Consider the following 17,406-nt stretch of genomic DNA (forward strand, 5'->3'; position numbering starts at 1 on the left):
TATTCTAAGGCAACATTGCCTTTTATTTGGTACTTGCCAGGAAGTCAAGGGATTCATTGCATTTTATGCTCTTTTTTCCTTAGATCATTGAACAAATACTATCCACTCTATCTCCTGGGAATCATCCCCCTGTAGTGGGTTGAATAGTGGCCCTCCAAATGGTACGTCCGTCTGAAACCTATAAATTCAATCTCTTTTGGAAAAGGAGTCTTTGCAGAGGTAATCAAGTGAAGGATCCTGAGATAAGGTCAATCTGGTTGAGGATGGGTCCTACGTCCAACGATAAGTCTTGAGAAGAGAAGGGGAAATAGAAATACCGACGCAGGGCAGAGGGCCTTACGAAGACGGAGGCAGAGAGTGGAGGGATGCGTCTAGGAGCCTTGCAATGCCCGAATGCCTGCAGCCCCCAGAAGCCGGAAGAGGCAAGCAAAGATTCTCCGCTCGAGCTTCCAGTGGGAATGCGACACTGCCAACACCTTGATCTCAGACTGCCGGGCTCCAGAATGGTGAGAGAATGTATTTCTGTTGCTTCAAGCCACCAAGTTTGTGATAATTTGTTTCAGGAGCCCTAGAAAACTAAAGTATCCTCTCATGAAACTTACCATTATAGTGAAGAGACAAAATAAACTAACAGGAAAGTGTAATAGAGCGAGAGGTAAGCGCATCGAGAAAACAAAACAGACAATGTGACAGAGTGTCACCAAGAGCAACTTTAGGTTAGCCACTGAGGCAGACTCTGATCTCTTCCACTATTTCCTGGGAAATACTACTTGGAAAAAAATTATGATGTCCAAATTAATTAAATTGTGAAGGAATTTTTCCATGTGCATTTTGATGATGATTTTCTTCAGGTCATTTTAAGGTGTAAGTGAGGTGTTCGCTTTTTCACAGATCTGGTCTAGGGTACCATCAACGCACATCTAATGACCTGGTAAGGACAGTGCAAATTACCCTGAGTTGTGGCCATAGAATAGAACTTAAATATTTTAGGACTAAAATAAAGTTGTAAAATAAATCACCCAGGAAACAGATAACAAACATCATCATGATTCAACATCATCCACATTATGTTTCTTTATCTGACAATTAGTTGAGTACTTATCATTTTCATGGTATTATGCAAATGTTGGAGATACAAAAAAAACAAAATAGATATGGTCCTTTGTTAGGGGAGCCTGCAAGACTATGGGGAAATGTTGACATTGAATATGTCATTTCAAGAAAAAAAGAATGTTTAGAAAGAGGACAAGTATAGGGTAAGGCAGGGGTTGGGGATCGAACAGGAAGTGCTGACAGTAAAAAGATTTCCTGGCTCATATATTTCCTTCATTCAACAAATATTTCCTGAGGGCTCACAACATGCCAGGCACTGTTTCAGTCACCTGGGATATGTCAGTGAACAATACAGGCCACGATCCCTATTCTGATGTGAGATCCCCCTACCAGGGGACACAGGCAATAATAGTCCCAATAAATGGATTATTTAATATTTTCCAATAGATAAGTGCTATGAGAAAAGGAAAAAGTAGAGCAGGGTAAGTAATATTGGGAGTGAGGGGCAGGAGACAGGCTTGCCATTTATACAGGGTAGTCAGGGAGGGTGGCATTGAGAAGGTGACATGGAAGCAAAGATTTGAAGGAAATGACAAAGTTAGCCAGGCAGATAATATGTGAGTGAAGAGAATTCCAGCAGGAAGAACAGCCCAAGCAAAGGCCCTGAGGCAGAGTATATCCGGCATGTCTAAGGAACAACAAGGAGGCCAGCATGGTTGAAGTGGAGGGAAAAGGAGAAAGGAGTAGGGGGCGATGTAACATGGGACCAGGTCCTTTAAGGCCCCGTAAACTATTGGGAAACTTACTTCTCTCATACTGAATGGAGAGCCGTAAGAGAAGGGCTCTCTCCTCATCTTCGTATAGTCTCAGTTACTTCATGTCTCAACTTTAATGTGATTCCTAATCTGATTATCACAGAAATTCGCTATTGCCTGCAGAAACTTGATCATTTTATTTCCACATAACAACCACATACATCCTCCTCTAGTCCCCGCTGCTACCCACACACAATCCAGGGAAATTGCGCATCAGCGAATAGGAGGGCTTGCCAGAAATCGGACAGGAAAATGGCATTAATGCATTTATTAAAGGTGAAAGAATAAAGCCCATTCATAAATCAAAGGGAGCTCATTTTAAGGTATCGCCTAGCCCACTATCACTCTGGCAAGGAGTGGGAGCAAAGACGAATGGCCTTCCAATGGTGGGGGGACATCTGAGCACTAAGTCCAACGCCCAAGTGCTTTTCATCCTGTCGGCGGTATAAGGTAACACGGGGCCAAGACAACATTTTCCACTTGGAACAGGACAATGAGAAAAATTAAACTGAAACCTTAAGAATAGAGGAGAATTTCTTGTTTCGAAAAATGATTCAAAAACACGACCTGACAAGAAAACAAGGTGGCCCAGAAGACAACCAGCCTTTGATGCTGTCCTTCAGATGGTAGTTCTGAGAGAGACAGGACTGCGCTGCTCGCCGGGAGGAGAGCCAGTAGACGGGTGACAAAGACAAGAGCAATCTTGCACAAGTTCTGACCTCTATGCCAAGTGCCCACCTCGAGCCAGAAACCCTTCATGCCATTTTCTTCTTCAAATACAATAAATATCTACAGTCTCTGCAGTGACATAATTGCATCCTGTTTGGAACTGAATTGACTTTAACATGAGGAGAAACCAATCCACGTTGTAGCCTACAGCATGGCCCCTTCTGGAGTTATGAAGCGCGAGTCTGGGCAGAGGGACTCAATGGCCCTTCCCAAATATTCCTCATGGTATTAGTCTTGGGTTAGGTAAAAAGGATGCACTGACTTCCAGTATAGATTTTAAAATGACCTGCCTGGGCTTCGTTGTTTCTGAGGTTAAGTGCAAAGTTTGACCAAAACAAAACAGGAAGAACTATTCCAAAGACACTGCCTTTGCAGAGGAAGGACAAAATCTCTTCCTCTATCCTCCCGGGTTCTCTTACTGGGGCCCTGGAAATTAAACTGACAAAAGACAGATTAACAAGAAAAATAATCAGTGTATCAACAGGTGCGGCACTCATACACGTGGGAGAAACTCAGTGAGGAGTGACTCAAAGAGGTGCTTAGAACTGGAGCTTATACAGCACCTCAACTGAAAACAATAAATTTGTAGGGAAGTAACAAGACAAAGGAAAAGGAGTTTAGGCTTTTAGGGGCAGCCAAGTGTGGGAAGGTAAATATACGGGGGGAACTAACGGAAGGAAAGGTTTGTTCTGCAGATTCTTCTCAGCTCTTCTTTGGGCTCCTAAGAGTGTAGAGGTGTCTCCTGCCGTCAAGAATCTAAGGGCTGTCCTCCTGTCCCTGGCATAGGAGAGAGAAACACCTTTGTAAATGGAAATTGAAGCCCTGCTTTTAGGCAAATGAGAGAGAGCTTTTTTGGAATCTGCTATTTCTCAACTGTCTTCAGCTCAAAATAATCCTTATGCCAAAGTGGCGTACTTTGGGGTGGCATATTCTGATCCTCTACCTCTCTTCCTGACTGAACTGCTGACCGCTGCTATGAATAGATCATGGTCTCCATGCGCAGAAGTGCTCACCTCTATTCCTACTTCCACGATCCCGATTCAAGCCACCATTTGCTAGGTCTATTGCTGTAGGTTCTTTATGATAATACATAGTTACCTCTCTAGACTCATCTGTCAGCACTCCTTGCCTTGAATTTCCCACTTTCTTAACACCAAATCGCAGTCTCATATAACCACTTTCCTGTTTTGGGCTTCCATTACTTTGCTCATATTATTTCCTCTGCTTAGAACCCTCTTCCCCTCATTCTTCTCCACCTGGCCAATTCTCATGCATCATTCGGGACTAAGATGCAGTTTGACCCTTCAGAAAGTCTTCTCAGCATCTTCTCCTCAATCCACAGGCTATGGGAAGTGACCTTCCTTTAAACAAAAACTCTCCATGCATTAAATTTACTTGTCTGCTCCCGCTAAGTTGTAAGTTCCTTCAAACTATAGTCATAGGAGTCTTGGAGATCAGCAAACACTTTATGCCATCATCTGCTGCTCCTGGTCAAGCTCCCCTGTTCAAGCAATTGGGGAGTTAATCCTCAGCTAACATTTACCATTGGCTGTAGTCACTGATGAGGAACATCTCTAACTGGGTTATAATTACATCATTTGATCATTGTTTATGCAACAATGAGCTGCATATCACTCCCTGACACCCTATAAACCTGAGACTCCATGACCAGTCAAAGAAGGCATTTGGGCAGTGAGTAAGCTAAATATTTAAGTACCCAAAGGGAGTAAAGTTGGCCTTCCTTATGGGTGTGGTCGGCCATTGTTTGCCTATCTGGGTAATGCGCATTGTGATAACTGCCTTGGAGACCACTGTTAGAGATAATCCCTGACAGTTAAAGTTTTTCAGTCATCAATGGTCAACAGATTCACAGAGGATTAGCTCTCATGCTGCCCAATTTTCACAAGTCTGGTTGGTACCAGAAAGTAAATATGTATTAAATTCCATGGGTCTCACATGGTTTCAAATACTATTTGGTGAGCCAGATCAGTGATGGTACTTAGATTATCTTACGCAGAATGAGCTCACTAACACGGATCTGTCATTCAGAGAAGACTCTCTCCTCGTCACACCTAAAGCAATATCGAAAGTTCAGTGCTCATAGCCAAAAGTTGTTTATCATGGTGAAATAGAATAAGTTATGCAAAAATACTTAGAAAGTTTAAAGCACTAAATAATTATCATAATTAAATTCTTCCTCTCCAATTCCCCTTTTTCTAGATTCTTGGTATGATAGAAAAATTGTCCATGTTTTTCATTTCTTTAATACATTGGACAGTGATTACCACAGAGCAGGCATTTAAAAAATATCTATGGAGCAAATGAAGTGATGAAAGAGCAAGAAAGATACAAAGAGAAAGGAAGATTGAATTACCTAAGTAACACCAAGAAAGCAGCCATCACCTGCCTCTCGGTATCCTCATCTTTACCATGATGGGGTTGAACTAGATGATCTTGAAAGTTCTCTTCAAGAATTTTGTGACCCTAGACATAGCTTCCATGTTAACCATCTACTCTTTATTTATATTTGTATTTATGTTGGTAATTGTGGTGGCCCCTTTCTTCTTTTCAATATGCTTTCAGAAAATGCTAAAATGCCCATGTTTACAGATGATTTTTCATCGGGAACATTTATGGTAGGCTGTTTCCTTACAGCATCTAGATAGTTACAGTTCTCTCATCAGTCTATTGAATTTACACATCACTGCAGATGAGTTTCCTCAACGAGTTAATCTTGTCCAACAGATACAGATTCATAGAAACTTCAACGAATGAAGATACTAGATTTACTGACTCAAAAGACTGATGCTTTCCCATTTTCAAATCTATTATGTTTCAAACCTATTTCCATTCGACAAATATTTCTTTAGGACTGATTATGTGCCAGGCATTGAGCAAGGCACTGTACCCTTCGTCCATAGCCTGTTTGGTTTTGCATTATGGATGCAAATCATAAATATAAACTAATTTCCTTCATGAAAATATACAACCAGACAGTCTGAGAAACTAACCTTTAAAGTACTTTTTGTCAAATACATAATTACCTTGGAGTAGCCTCATAAGGCTTAAGAGTCCCACAACGCCAAGATTAACACTTAAGTCACAGAGGACCACAGGCTCTCTGCAACACCCCCTAATCTACCAGGATTACCAACTGTGACACGCATCTTCACCACACATCACATGGACTGTGTACTAGGCAGGGTGCACGTATCCGAAAGAATCTCAAAACACAGTCTTCAGCTTCAAGGACTTATGACAGTGTGAAGAATTCTTTGCTTAGTCAAACCTTAGCTCTGCTGAAGGTCAGCAAGCCACACAACATGACAAAAGTAAAGTATCCACACAGCTGTGGTCTCCAAAGAGAAATGCACAACTGTTATCAAGACCAAGCTGGAATGAGACAGGGAGAGAAATTGATGAGGAAGCTGGAGATCTGACAATGCTGCAATTAATAAAAGGTCAAAATGCCTCAAAGAAACTTTTGCTTAGGGCATCTCAAATGTCTGTGCCACTGTCAGTTGTGAATTTTTGCACTTAAACAGGATGTCCATAAACACCATAAAATACTACAGGGGGGCTTGTGCTATCTTAATTCAATCTAAAACAGAAAGTGGCTAATTCTTACTAATCTTTCAGAAGGAAAGCATTTATACTATCACATTTGTATTATCAATATTAATGTCTCTTTTTTTTCTATCTTTACTTATGGGGAAAAATCCTACACTTATTTCGTATACTATTGATCAAGAAAGAGAAGATAATTGGAAGAAGGTTAAAGAAAAGCGAGCAGAGAAAGAAAAAAATATCAAATAGTAAAGAACAGTATACCAGCTGGTTTTTCATAAAAGAATCTAGCTCTGGTAATTGCAAAGCTACATGACAACAGTTAAAATTGTGTAACAGTCAAATCTCATTAGTCTGGAATTCAGCAAGTAGGAGAAATAAAATCAATTTTCAGCATTGGTGTGAATAATCCAATATGTCATTTTATCTGCACTACAGCAAAGAACCTAATAAGCCCTTCTTCAGCCAGGAAACTTTTGAATAAGACAAGCTGATAGAGAATTAAATTATTCTGTTGTGTACGCTTCCTTTCCTATTGGCAAACCATGACCATTATTCACCCATCTCTCTTTTTCCAGTCATGGCATCTGATGCTATACTTATAAAAGCAGACAATTCTACATATCTGTCCTCAAGACACTCAAAACCCTTTCCTGTTGGCTGAGAAATGTTTTTGGCTTTGAAGAAGGGATTATTGAGCTCCTCAAATATATGCAGCTAAGATGATTTTCACCTCAAAAAACCCACAACTTTTTCTAAAGCAAATGAATATGGGAATATAATACAACCATTCTCTTTCTCACTTTCAGTACAGTATTCAATAAATTACTTGAGATATTCAACACTTTATTATAAAATCGGCTTTGTGTTAGATGATTTTGCCCAACTGTAGGCTAATATAAAGTGTTCTGAGCATGTTTAAGGTAGGCTAAGCTAAGCTAGGCTGTTTGGTAGGTTAAGTGTATTAAATGCATTTTTGACTCAAGATATTTTCAATTTACGATGGGTTCATCAGGAAGTAACCCCATCACAGGTCCAGGAAGATCTGTATATCAACCTTTCTGAATCACTGTACTCATGTAAATGGTTGTCATGAATCTCCACATTCAACTGGAGACAAGTATAGCAACAATCAGAGGGCACTCAAGTCACGTGTGGTAGCCCTACAAGTATTCTTACCCACGCCTTCCTTTGGGGGAAGACTTTTCTGAAGCCAGGCAGTTTCCTGTGGCATCAGACAATATATGGAAGAGCGTGGAGACGTAAATGCTACTCCTGATTCTATTCCTACTGGCCTGTCTGATCTTTAACTTTCATTGACCCCTGTTTTCACATTTGTAATCAAACTTTTGCGACAGCCTTGAACTAGTCTCCCCGGCTCCAACCTTTTTCTCTGCTTGCTATCATCCTCCCTGTGGCTGCCAGAGTCCTCTCTCCATAACATGTACCCAGTCACACTGCTACTTCTTCAAACAGATAGGATAAAGCCCAGCTCCTCAGCGGGCCCAGCAAGGCCCTTGGCAATCAAACACAGCCAGTCCTTCCATCTTCATCTCCTGCCTCTCCCATCATCCCAGACTCATGCCATCGCATGCATTCACTGCTCTCTGAATACAGCACATCTTTGCTTTCATACATACTGTTCCCACTGCCTGGATCTCCCCTGTTCCCTTGCCCACATCTCTGTTGTAACATCAGAGTCACCTGACATTCGAGGTCCTTTCAAACCCTGGAGTTCCTGGGGGATGCATTCGCCAAGCTTCCGGGCCAGTGTAGCCCCTTGTTTTAAAAATGCAGGTTTTATTATGATTCAGGTAGGGGGAGGCCAACAGATCAGGAGATGACAGCCATTGAAAAGATACTTTGTTCTTCACAGTTCCCCAGAGGAGGCAGCAGGCCATGCCACATAGGACCACATGAGGAAGCATCAGGGTCAGCAGGAGGCAGAGGGGGTGAGGGGAAAATGTGGGCAAGAGCCTTTATTGTGATTTCTGCAGGAAAGGCAAGGCCAGGCTGGGTAAGCAGGTTTAGGATTGGGTAGATTGAATAATTTCTGCAGGCTCTGGGTTGTAGGGGCTCGCTCCAGTTGTCTGGTACGTGGCTTTGGAGTTTTTAGGGCAGAGGAACATTGGCCCCGAGTGTGAACGCCCAGTAGAGGAGGTGGCGGGGCATGTGGGCTCTGGATTGGTGAGTGTCTATGAAAGGCGTGCTCCCTGGCAGGCGAGTGGTTCCCTATCTCTAGGAATTGGCTGGCTCTGGGAAGAGCGGTCTGTCCAGAGTCAGCAAGGCCCCAAGATGTCAGAGCACCAGAATTACAGAAAATAAAAAGGGACAATTAACCCAGCCCTCCCTACTGTAGTTTGCGCAATAACTTTATCACATTTTGTATTTAAATTGTTTGCTCCTCAAGAACAGAGATCTCACCTTTGAAGCTTGGATACACAAAGATCTAAATGTAAACAAGCAAACAAATGAAGGCAGATTGTCCTTAACAGAGAACCAGAGATGAGTATTTTAAATAATCTCCTGATGTTGAATTTCCCAGGGTTTTCAAGATCACGAAGCGTAAAGTGATGATGTTGCACTGGGCCTCTTTGTACATAGGTCTACACAGTCAGCCAGTGCAGGTCCAGGGAGGGCTGTGCAGCACCTGCCGAGCCCCAAGACCCAAATAAGCGCCCCTTGAGATGTGAGCTTCTATGGGCCTGCAGGCTGGGCCCTCTGTCACCTGTGTGAGCTGAGGAGCACCTTATAATTATTCTGTTCTGCAATGCAGATTAAATCCATCACAACAGCAAACATAATATTCTTCCCTTACATTGTTCACTCGGTCCCCCAGATAAAAATCTATTAGTCCACACTCAGTTTTAACAAGAATAATAAACCAGGAGGGGGCCAGCCCAGTGGCGCAGTGGTTAAGTACGCATGTTCCACTTTGGTGGCCCAGGGTTCGCCGGTTCAGATCCCAGGAGCGGACATGGCATCGCTTGGCAAGCCATGCTGTGGTAGGTGTCCCACATATAAAGTAGAGGAAGATGGGCACAGATGTTAGCTCAGGGCCAGTCTTCCTCAGCAAAAAAAGGAGGACTGGCAGCAGTTAGCTCAGGGTTAATCTTCCTCAAAAAAAAAAAAAAAAACCAGAAGAGAGGATGAGACTTCCATTTTTCTGTGAAGATATTTCCCTTTTAAGAAACAAAAGGCAAAAATAATTGCAGAATAGATCTTTCTTAATGTCCTTGATTGTAGCCCATTAAATAAGAATCCCAGGGAGCAATGTGTGCCTCAGATGAGGCCCTGATTGGAGGAGAGCACTCTACAATAAACAATGTTCAAGGGTTTGGAAACAGCAGGCTGCTGATACTTCATGATGCTAACCAAAAACAAAGAAGGAAGGGGCAAAGCAGATCAAGATAATCAGTAGGGGGAAGAAAACAGAACCAGGTAGGTGGAAAAAGAAAGGAACACATGCACTAATGAATCAGGTCATTCATTTAAGACCAACCTTCACTCACTATGATTTGCAACTAGAAAACACACAGTCAAGCCTAAGTGAAATTCACAACTTCCATTGAGCAAAATCTCTAACAGAAATATCCAAAGCATCCTTTCTGCCAATTACAACATTCTCTCTTTAGGTCAAATGGAACCATTTCAGGATTGTCTTAAATGAGATAATGTGAAATGTATGTGAAAACAAATGAGGCTATTCAGTAAATGTTAGTATTTCATTTCCTTCCCTGCATGCATTTCGAGAAGTGGCCCCAAAGTCATCAAGTACGTGTCAATGGAAAAGCAACATGCTTATCCCACCAAAATGAAGTTTCACAGTTGGTGGAAATTCAAGATTTCAGAGTAATTCGTTCACAAAGGAACTCAGTGTGTGGTCCTTTCCACCATTACTCCGGCACTTTCTGGCATTGTCCCTGGCTCTTCCTCACTGACAGCTGACAGCCTCTGCCTTTCTCTTCGTGGCCAGAGGCTAAGCAGGTGCACCGTCATTCACTTGGCGAATGTGGTGTTTCCTTGGTGTCTTCGCCAACCCAAACAAGCCGTTAATGGAAGACATCGGCCAAAGATTTTCAGTGTCCGACTCCTATCCCACACGCCCACTCATCCCTGCCTTGTCGTGTGGGTCATGAAAAGGAAACATCATTGACCTCATTTTCTACCTTTGATTTCCTTTGGGCTTTTTTCCACAGGAGTAACCACGTGATTGAGATTTAGATGACTCTATGAAAGTCCTCCTTAATTTCTCCCTCCAACATAATTTCACAATCAGTACTCGTGCGTCTTCTACTCAGTGGAGGATATTTTAAATCTGTTTTTACTTCCTGGAAATATGCTAAACTGTACAGAAACAAACTGTCCTAAAAGTATAGAGGTCATCATAGAGCCACCATGTCAGGTTGTACACGTTGTGCCCTGCACAAGGATCCCAACTCAGGAGGGGAGCCGGGTTATAATCCAGCCTTGGCTCTGTTTACCAAATAACACTCGGGGGTAGGGGGGTGCAGGGGTGACTTTTTCTAATTCATGCAAAGGCACCATATCGGACAGAATGATCCTGGTCATGTCAACATTAATGTAAAAAAAAGAAATGAGTAAACATACGAAGCTGGGTGTGATGTGGCTAAATAGATTATGCCAACGATAACATCAATTAACGTTTGCATTTTCTTCCACATTCTCCCTATGGAAATTCATTTTCCACCCAGTTTATTTATTTATTAATTTGAAAAAAAAATAAATTAACCTAATAAAGATTCCTGGACCTAAAAGCTGAAATGGTCTAAACACCAAAATTCATCAAAGGTCAAACAATTTTATTTCTGAAGTATAAATGCCAAAAGGTAGAAAGGCACCACCAAATTCTTCTCTCTAACAGTCAAAATTAATTACATGTGACAAAAGATGAGAGAGACGAAATGAGTTCAAGTACCGCTAGAGATAATGTAAAACAAAATACGGGGTATGTATTCCTTTCCCACCCACTGACTCACGGAGAATCTGAAAACATACTTTGACAGAATGTATTTTCAATAGGATAGGAAATATTTCTGCCCACAGAACATTTTCAAACATTAAGCTCCAAAATGACCTACCCAAATACAATAAATATTAAGTGCAAAGCACTCTATTTGGCAATAGGAAGGACAAGAAGATATTAAACCAGCTCTATCCTCCAGGGACTAAAATCTTAAGTAGAAACAGATTTTAAAACTCTAATACTGCTGTCATAGAGGCACACAGCTTTGGAAATGGGAATGAGTGGGAAGGATAAAGGATGGTCCCCAAGGGGCTGGAGACAGGATTTGTGACATTTGAGCTGGGACCTGAAGATGAGACTAAAGGATGATTAACCTCTAAACTTCCAACGATCTCCAGTCATGACACACGCAGGAAACGATGACATTGGTGTGGCTCACTGGGGTAAATGGGATGCTGATTCCTGCTGGGCAAGGGCGCTGGCTAAGACTGGCTGTCCTGGGGGATGAGGAGTCTGTAACTCAGTACACCTGGAAGCCATTTTGGTCACACCAGGATATCATGAAATGCATATTGGCAAGTGCCGTAGAGTTTTGCGAATAAATTGGTAGCTTTCAACCTCTGTTACACATTATAATCACCTGAGAACTTTTAAAAAATATAGATGTCATTTATGTCAGAATCTCAGGGGGAGCAGCCTGAAGATGGTTATGTTTTAGGAGCTCTCAAATAAGCCTAATATGAGACAGGTTAAGAACCACTGGTAAAAATCTCCCTTCTCTTACCAGAACTAAATTGGCTGAATCACATAGCATTTTCAAAATTAAAAACAACAATAACAATAATAATAATAACTGGTAGATGATTAAATATTAAATGACGTCTACTTTTGTTTCTAGCCATGAAGGAGTAACAAGGTGCAGAATTACCCTTCTGCTGGAAACAACTAGAATACTAGACAAAACATAGTAAAAAACTGTTTTCAGACACTGGACAGTAAGGGACTGTGATTTTTAACAGTAGGGTAAAAAGTAAGGGGATCCCTACCGTTACCCAGGATTTCTGCCAGGAGACAATCTCCAGATGGCAGGACAACGAGGGCTAACCCAAAGAGAGCCTGAGAATCTTGCTGAGTTTAAGATTCAGAGATGGGAGATTGGAGAAGACAAGGCAACTAGAATTTGCAGGGCAGACTCCCCAAGAGGAAGGAGCTAAACCGAGAGAGAGCTCCAAAAATCTAGAGATCCCCTGGAGTCTTTTGCCAAATACAAATCTAGGCATGCACGGTTGAAAACCCCAAGAAACTACACAGAATAACCCCCAAGGAAAGAACAATTGCCCACTCTTACTACTTATTCATGGTTGTACTGGAGGTCCTAGCCAATGCAATCAGGCAAGAAAAAGAAATAAGCATGCAGATTGGAAAGAAAGAAAGAAAATCCTCATTATGTACACATAACATATAAAAACTCCTAAGGAATTTACAAAACAGCTCTTAAAACTTAAAAGCAAGTTTAGAATGTTCTAAAGATATGGAGTCAACATATGAAAATTAGTTACATTTCTATATACTAGCAACAAAAAACTGGAAGTTGAAAAATTTTAAATTCCATTTATAATAGCATCCCAAACAGGAAATACTTAGGAATAAATTAAACAAAATACATGTAAACCTGTACTTCAAAAACCACAAAATGTTACTGAAAGAACATTAAAAAGGCCAAAATAAATTAAAACATAGACCATGATTTTTAATCGGAAGACTCAATACTGTTAAGATTTTCGTTTTCTCTAAACTGACCTATAGATTCAACACAATCCCAACCAAAATCTCAGCTGGCTTTTTCTGTAAATCTGATTCTAAAATTATTTGGAAAAGAAAAGGACTTAGAACTGCTAAACAATTCAAAGTTGGATGACTTACACTTCCTGATTTAAAAAGTTACTATATAGCTATAGGGATCAAAAGAATGTGATATTGGCAGAAGGGTAGACCTACAGATCAATGGAACAGAATGAAGAATTCAGAAATAGATCTACATATAAGAAAAGGGAACTCTCGTACACTGCCGGTGGGAGTGCAAACTGGAGTAGCCACTATGGAAAACAGTATGGAGATTCTTCAAAAAACTAAGAATAGAACTAGCATACGATTCAGTTATTCCATTGCTGGGTATTTATCCAAAGAACATGAAAACACAAATGCGTAAAGATATATGCACCACTATGTTCATTGCAGCATTATTCACAATATTCTAAGACTTGGAAGCAACAGAGGTGCCCATCAAGGGGCAAATGGATAAAAAAGATGTGGTATATATACATAATGGGATACCACTCAGCCACAAAAAAGGATGAAACCTGGCCATTTGTGACAACATGGATGGACCTTGAAGGTATTATGCTAAGTGAAATAAGTCAGAGGGAGAAAGTCAAATACCATATGATCTCACTCATAAGAAGAAGATAAGAACAATAACCAGCAAACATATAGAGACAGAGACTGGATTGGTGGTTACCAGAAGGGCAGGGGGGAGGGAAAAGGGCAAAAGGGGTAATTAGGCACATGTGTGTGGTGATGGAAGGTAATTAGTCTTTGGGAGTTGAACATGATGTAATCTATACAGGAAGTGAAATATAATAATGTCCACCTGAAATTTATATAATGTTATAAACCAATGTTACCTCAACTTAAAAAAAAAGAAATAGACCTATATATATATGATCAATAGATTTTTAGTAAAAATTAAAATGCTAACTTCATTCAATGAAGAAAGGAAAATCTTTTCAACAAATGTTACTGGGAAACAAAATTAACCTTGACCCCAGGCAATATAAAAATTTAATTCAAAATGGATCATAGACCTAAATGCAATATTTAAAACTATTAAACTTGTAGAAAAAACATAGAAGGAAATCTTTATTGTCTTGAGGGTAGGCAAAGAATTCTTAGATAAAACACAAAAAGCATGAATCATAAAAGAAAAAAATTGAAATGTGGACTTCATCAAAATTAAAAACTTATGCTCCTTGAAAGACATTCTTAAGAAAATGAAATGATACACCGTAGAAAGGGAGAAAACGTTTGCAATACAAATATCTAACAAAAGACTTGTATCCAGAATATATAAAGAATTTAGTTAGAACTCAATAAGAAGGCAACACAATAAAAAAAAATAGACCAAAAAATTGAAGACTTTGCAAAAGAAGTTACATGAATGGCAATATACACATTAAAAGATGCTCAACATCATTAGTCATCAGGTGTATTAATCGTATCTTTTTATTCTGTATTTTTGATGCTTTAACATCTTGGGTCCTTGCTGACCCTAATGGCAACAGACTCTGATCTGTTGACCTTGCCATACCTAAATAATAATAATACCCATATTTTAAAATTTAGGGAAATTCAAATTAAATACACAATGAAATACCACTACATACCCACTAGCATGGATAAGATTTTTAAAAGATGATGATACCAAGCATTGGTGAGGATGTGGAACAATTGGAACCCTTCTCATACGTTTCTAGTAAGATTGTGAAATGGCATAATCATTTCGGAAGACTGATAGTTTCTGATAAAGTTAAGTATACATTTACCATAAGATCCAACAATTCTAGCCCTAAGCATTTACTCAAGAGAAATAAAAATATGTCTGCACAAAGACTTTTACACAAATTTATTCATAATAGCTAAAAACTGGAAATCATGTCTATCAACAGGTGGATGGATAAACAAATCATGGCTTCTCTGTAGTGCTATGGAATGAACGCAGAGTGAAATACTACTCAGCAATAAAGGGGAATTAATTATTGAAAAATGCAACAGCTTGGATGAATTTTGCCAAGCAAAAAGTCCGACACAAAAGCATACATGTGGTAAGATTCCATATCTATGAAATTCTAGAAAAGGTCAATTTAATCTACTTTGACAGAAAAAATACCAAGGCTGCCTGGCTCTGGGAGTGGGGAAGATTGACTGAGAAGGGGCACAAGGACAGCTTTTTGGGGAGATAGAAATATTCTATATCTTGATTGTATAGTGATTACAAGAGTATATAAATGTGTCAAAACACATTGAAATACAGACTTAAAAGGGTAGATTTTATTGTATGTAAACTATACCTTAATAAAGCTTATTTTTTAAAAATAATATCATTGAAATAGAATCAAATTTTATGTCAGTCTTATTTATTCTTTTTCCCATAATGAGGTAATGTCTGATTAGTCTGAAAATATCATGGAAAGAAAAAAATTATATTTGGAAGCAATTACTGAGGCCAGATGGCTTCCTGTTCTTCTAGGAGTTAAGATAATATTAACAATATTGCTTTATACATCTACAAAGAGCCTTCTCTTTGTGTACTTTGTATTGTAAAGTATCTACAAAACATCACTTTACCTCACAACTCTCTGTTTAGGCGGCTTAACTGCTAACTCTGACATACAGGCTCTGTTGTACATCCCTCCCAATTCTGAAATTAGGAAGGTTTGCTTGCCAGCTCCAACACAGGAACCATATGCCAGTTCAGGAATCCACTGTCTGGACGCGTATCAGCCCTGCGGTCCCCAAGAGGAGGACTGGGAACTCAGCAGCTGGCTGGACGCCGGGAAAAGAACGTCCCGGTCTCTGCTGCTTTTTAGGGGCAGCGAGGAACAGAAAATAGGACTGCCAGATGGCTACCACTCATTACTGCCTGGCAGCATTCAGGGTGAAATGAGAGCAAATTAATCAGCATTCAGGAGGAATGAATGGCAAGGGGCGATGTGTATCGATGCTATTTTAGCGCAAGTCAAATTAAACCTGTAGAACTGACAACATGCATTAATCTCCCCAGTGCCTCCAGGAGCCTGCAAATGAGCTCCTACTTTCTTTATACAAACAGCTGTTATTTTCCTGTTACTACCTTGGAAAAAGTTCCAGTAATGGCCTGGTAGGTTACTCCTGGTGATTGATACAGACTCGTGTGTTAGACCGACTCTGCTAACGAGAGGACGTAGCCGATATACTGTAGCAGGGAGTGAATTTCCAAGGCGCAGCTCTCCGGCAGAGAGGGAGGCTCCTGCAAACAGACAAGCAGATGCAAACGCGCAGGCGTCCGTGAACGTTGCGGATCTACTGTTTGGAAATTGTGGAAGTCACAAGGATGTTTTTCTAAAGGGAAATAGAAATAAAACTGTGGTCTTTTCATGATCTTATATATAGAAAACCCCAAAGAATCCACTGGAAAACTGTTAGAAATAATCAACAACTACAGCAAAGTTGCAGGGTATAAAATCAATTTGCATAAATCAGTAGCATTCTATACTCCAGTAATGAACCAACAGAAAAAGAACTCAAGAATACAATACCATTTACAATCGCAACAAAAAGAATAAAATACCTTGGGGTAAATTTAACTAAGGAAGTGAAGGACCTATATAATGAAAATTACAAGGCCTTTCTGAGAGAATTGGATGACGACATAAGGCGATGGAAAGACATTCCATGTATATGGATTGGAAGAATAAACATAGTTAAAATGTCCGTTCTACCTAAAGCAATCTACAGATTCAACGCCATCCCAATCAGAATCCCAATGACATTCTTTACAGAATTGGAACAAAGAATCCTAAAATTCATATGGGGCAACAAAAGACCCCGAATTTCTAAAGCAATCCTGAGAAAAAAGAACAAAACGGGAGGCATCACAATCCCTGACTTCAAAACATACTACAAAGCTACAGTGATCAAAACAGCATGGTACTGGTACAAAAGCAGGTGCACAGATCAATGGAACAGAATTGAAAGCCCAGAAATAAAACCACACATCTATGGACAGCTTATCTTTGACAAAGGAGCTGAGGGCATACAATGGAGAAAAGAAAGTCTTTTCAACAAATGGTGCTGGGAAAACTGGAAAGCCACATGTAAAAGAAGGAAAATTGACCATTCTTTTTCACCATTCACCAAAATAAACTCAAAATGGATCAAAGACCTAAAGGTGAGACCTGAAACCATAAGGCTTCTGGAAGAAAACGTAGGCAGTACACTCTTTGACATCAGTATTAAAAGGATCTTTTCGGACACCATGCCTTCTCAGAGAAGGGAAACAATAGAAAGAATAAACAAATGGGACTTCCTCAGATTAAAGAGCTTCTTCCAGGCAAATGAAAACAGGATTGAAACAAAAAACAACCCACTAACTGAGAAAAAATATTTGCAAGTCATATATCTGACAAAGGCTTAATATCCATAATATATAAAGAACTC

At 40.1% G+C, this 17,406-nt stretch overlaps 1 protein-coding gene across 1 annotated transcript in view; it reads left to right on the top strand.

The window, feature by feature from the left end:
* Window positions 1-365: 365 nt before the first annotated feature.
* The window catches only part of SMLR1 (small leucine rich protein 1), a 40,882-nt gene continuing 23,841 nt past the window's right edge, over window positions 366-17,406 (top strand). The window contains 1 exon segment of the mRNA XM_070222809.1: window positions 366-506. Coding sequence (XP_070078910.1) covers window positions 366-506 — 141 coding nt within the window.

This window comes from Equus caballus, chromosome 10 (assembly GCF_041296265.1).
Source record: "Equus caballus isolate H_3958 breed thoroughbred chromosome 10, TB-T2T, whole genome shotgun sequence".
Classification (NCBI taxonomy): domain Eukaryota; kingdom Metazoa; phylum Chordata; class Mammalia; order Perissodactyla; family Equidae; genus Equus; species Equus caballus.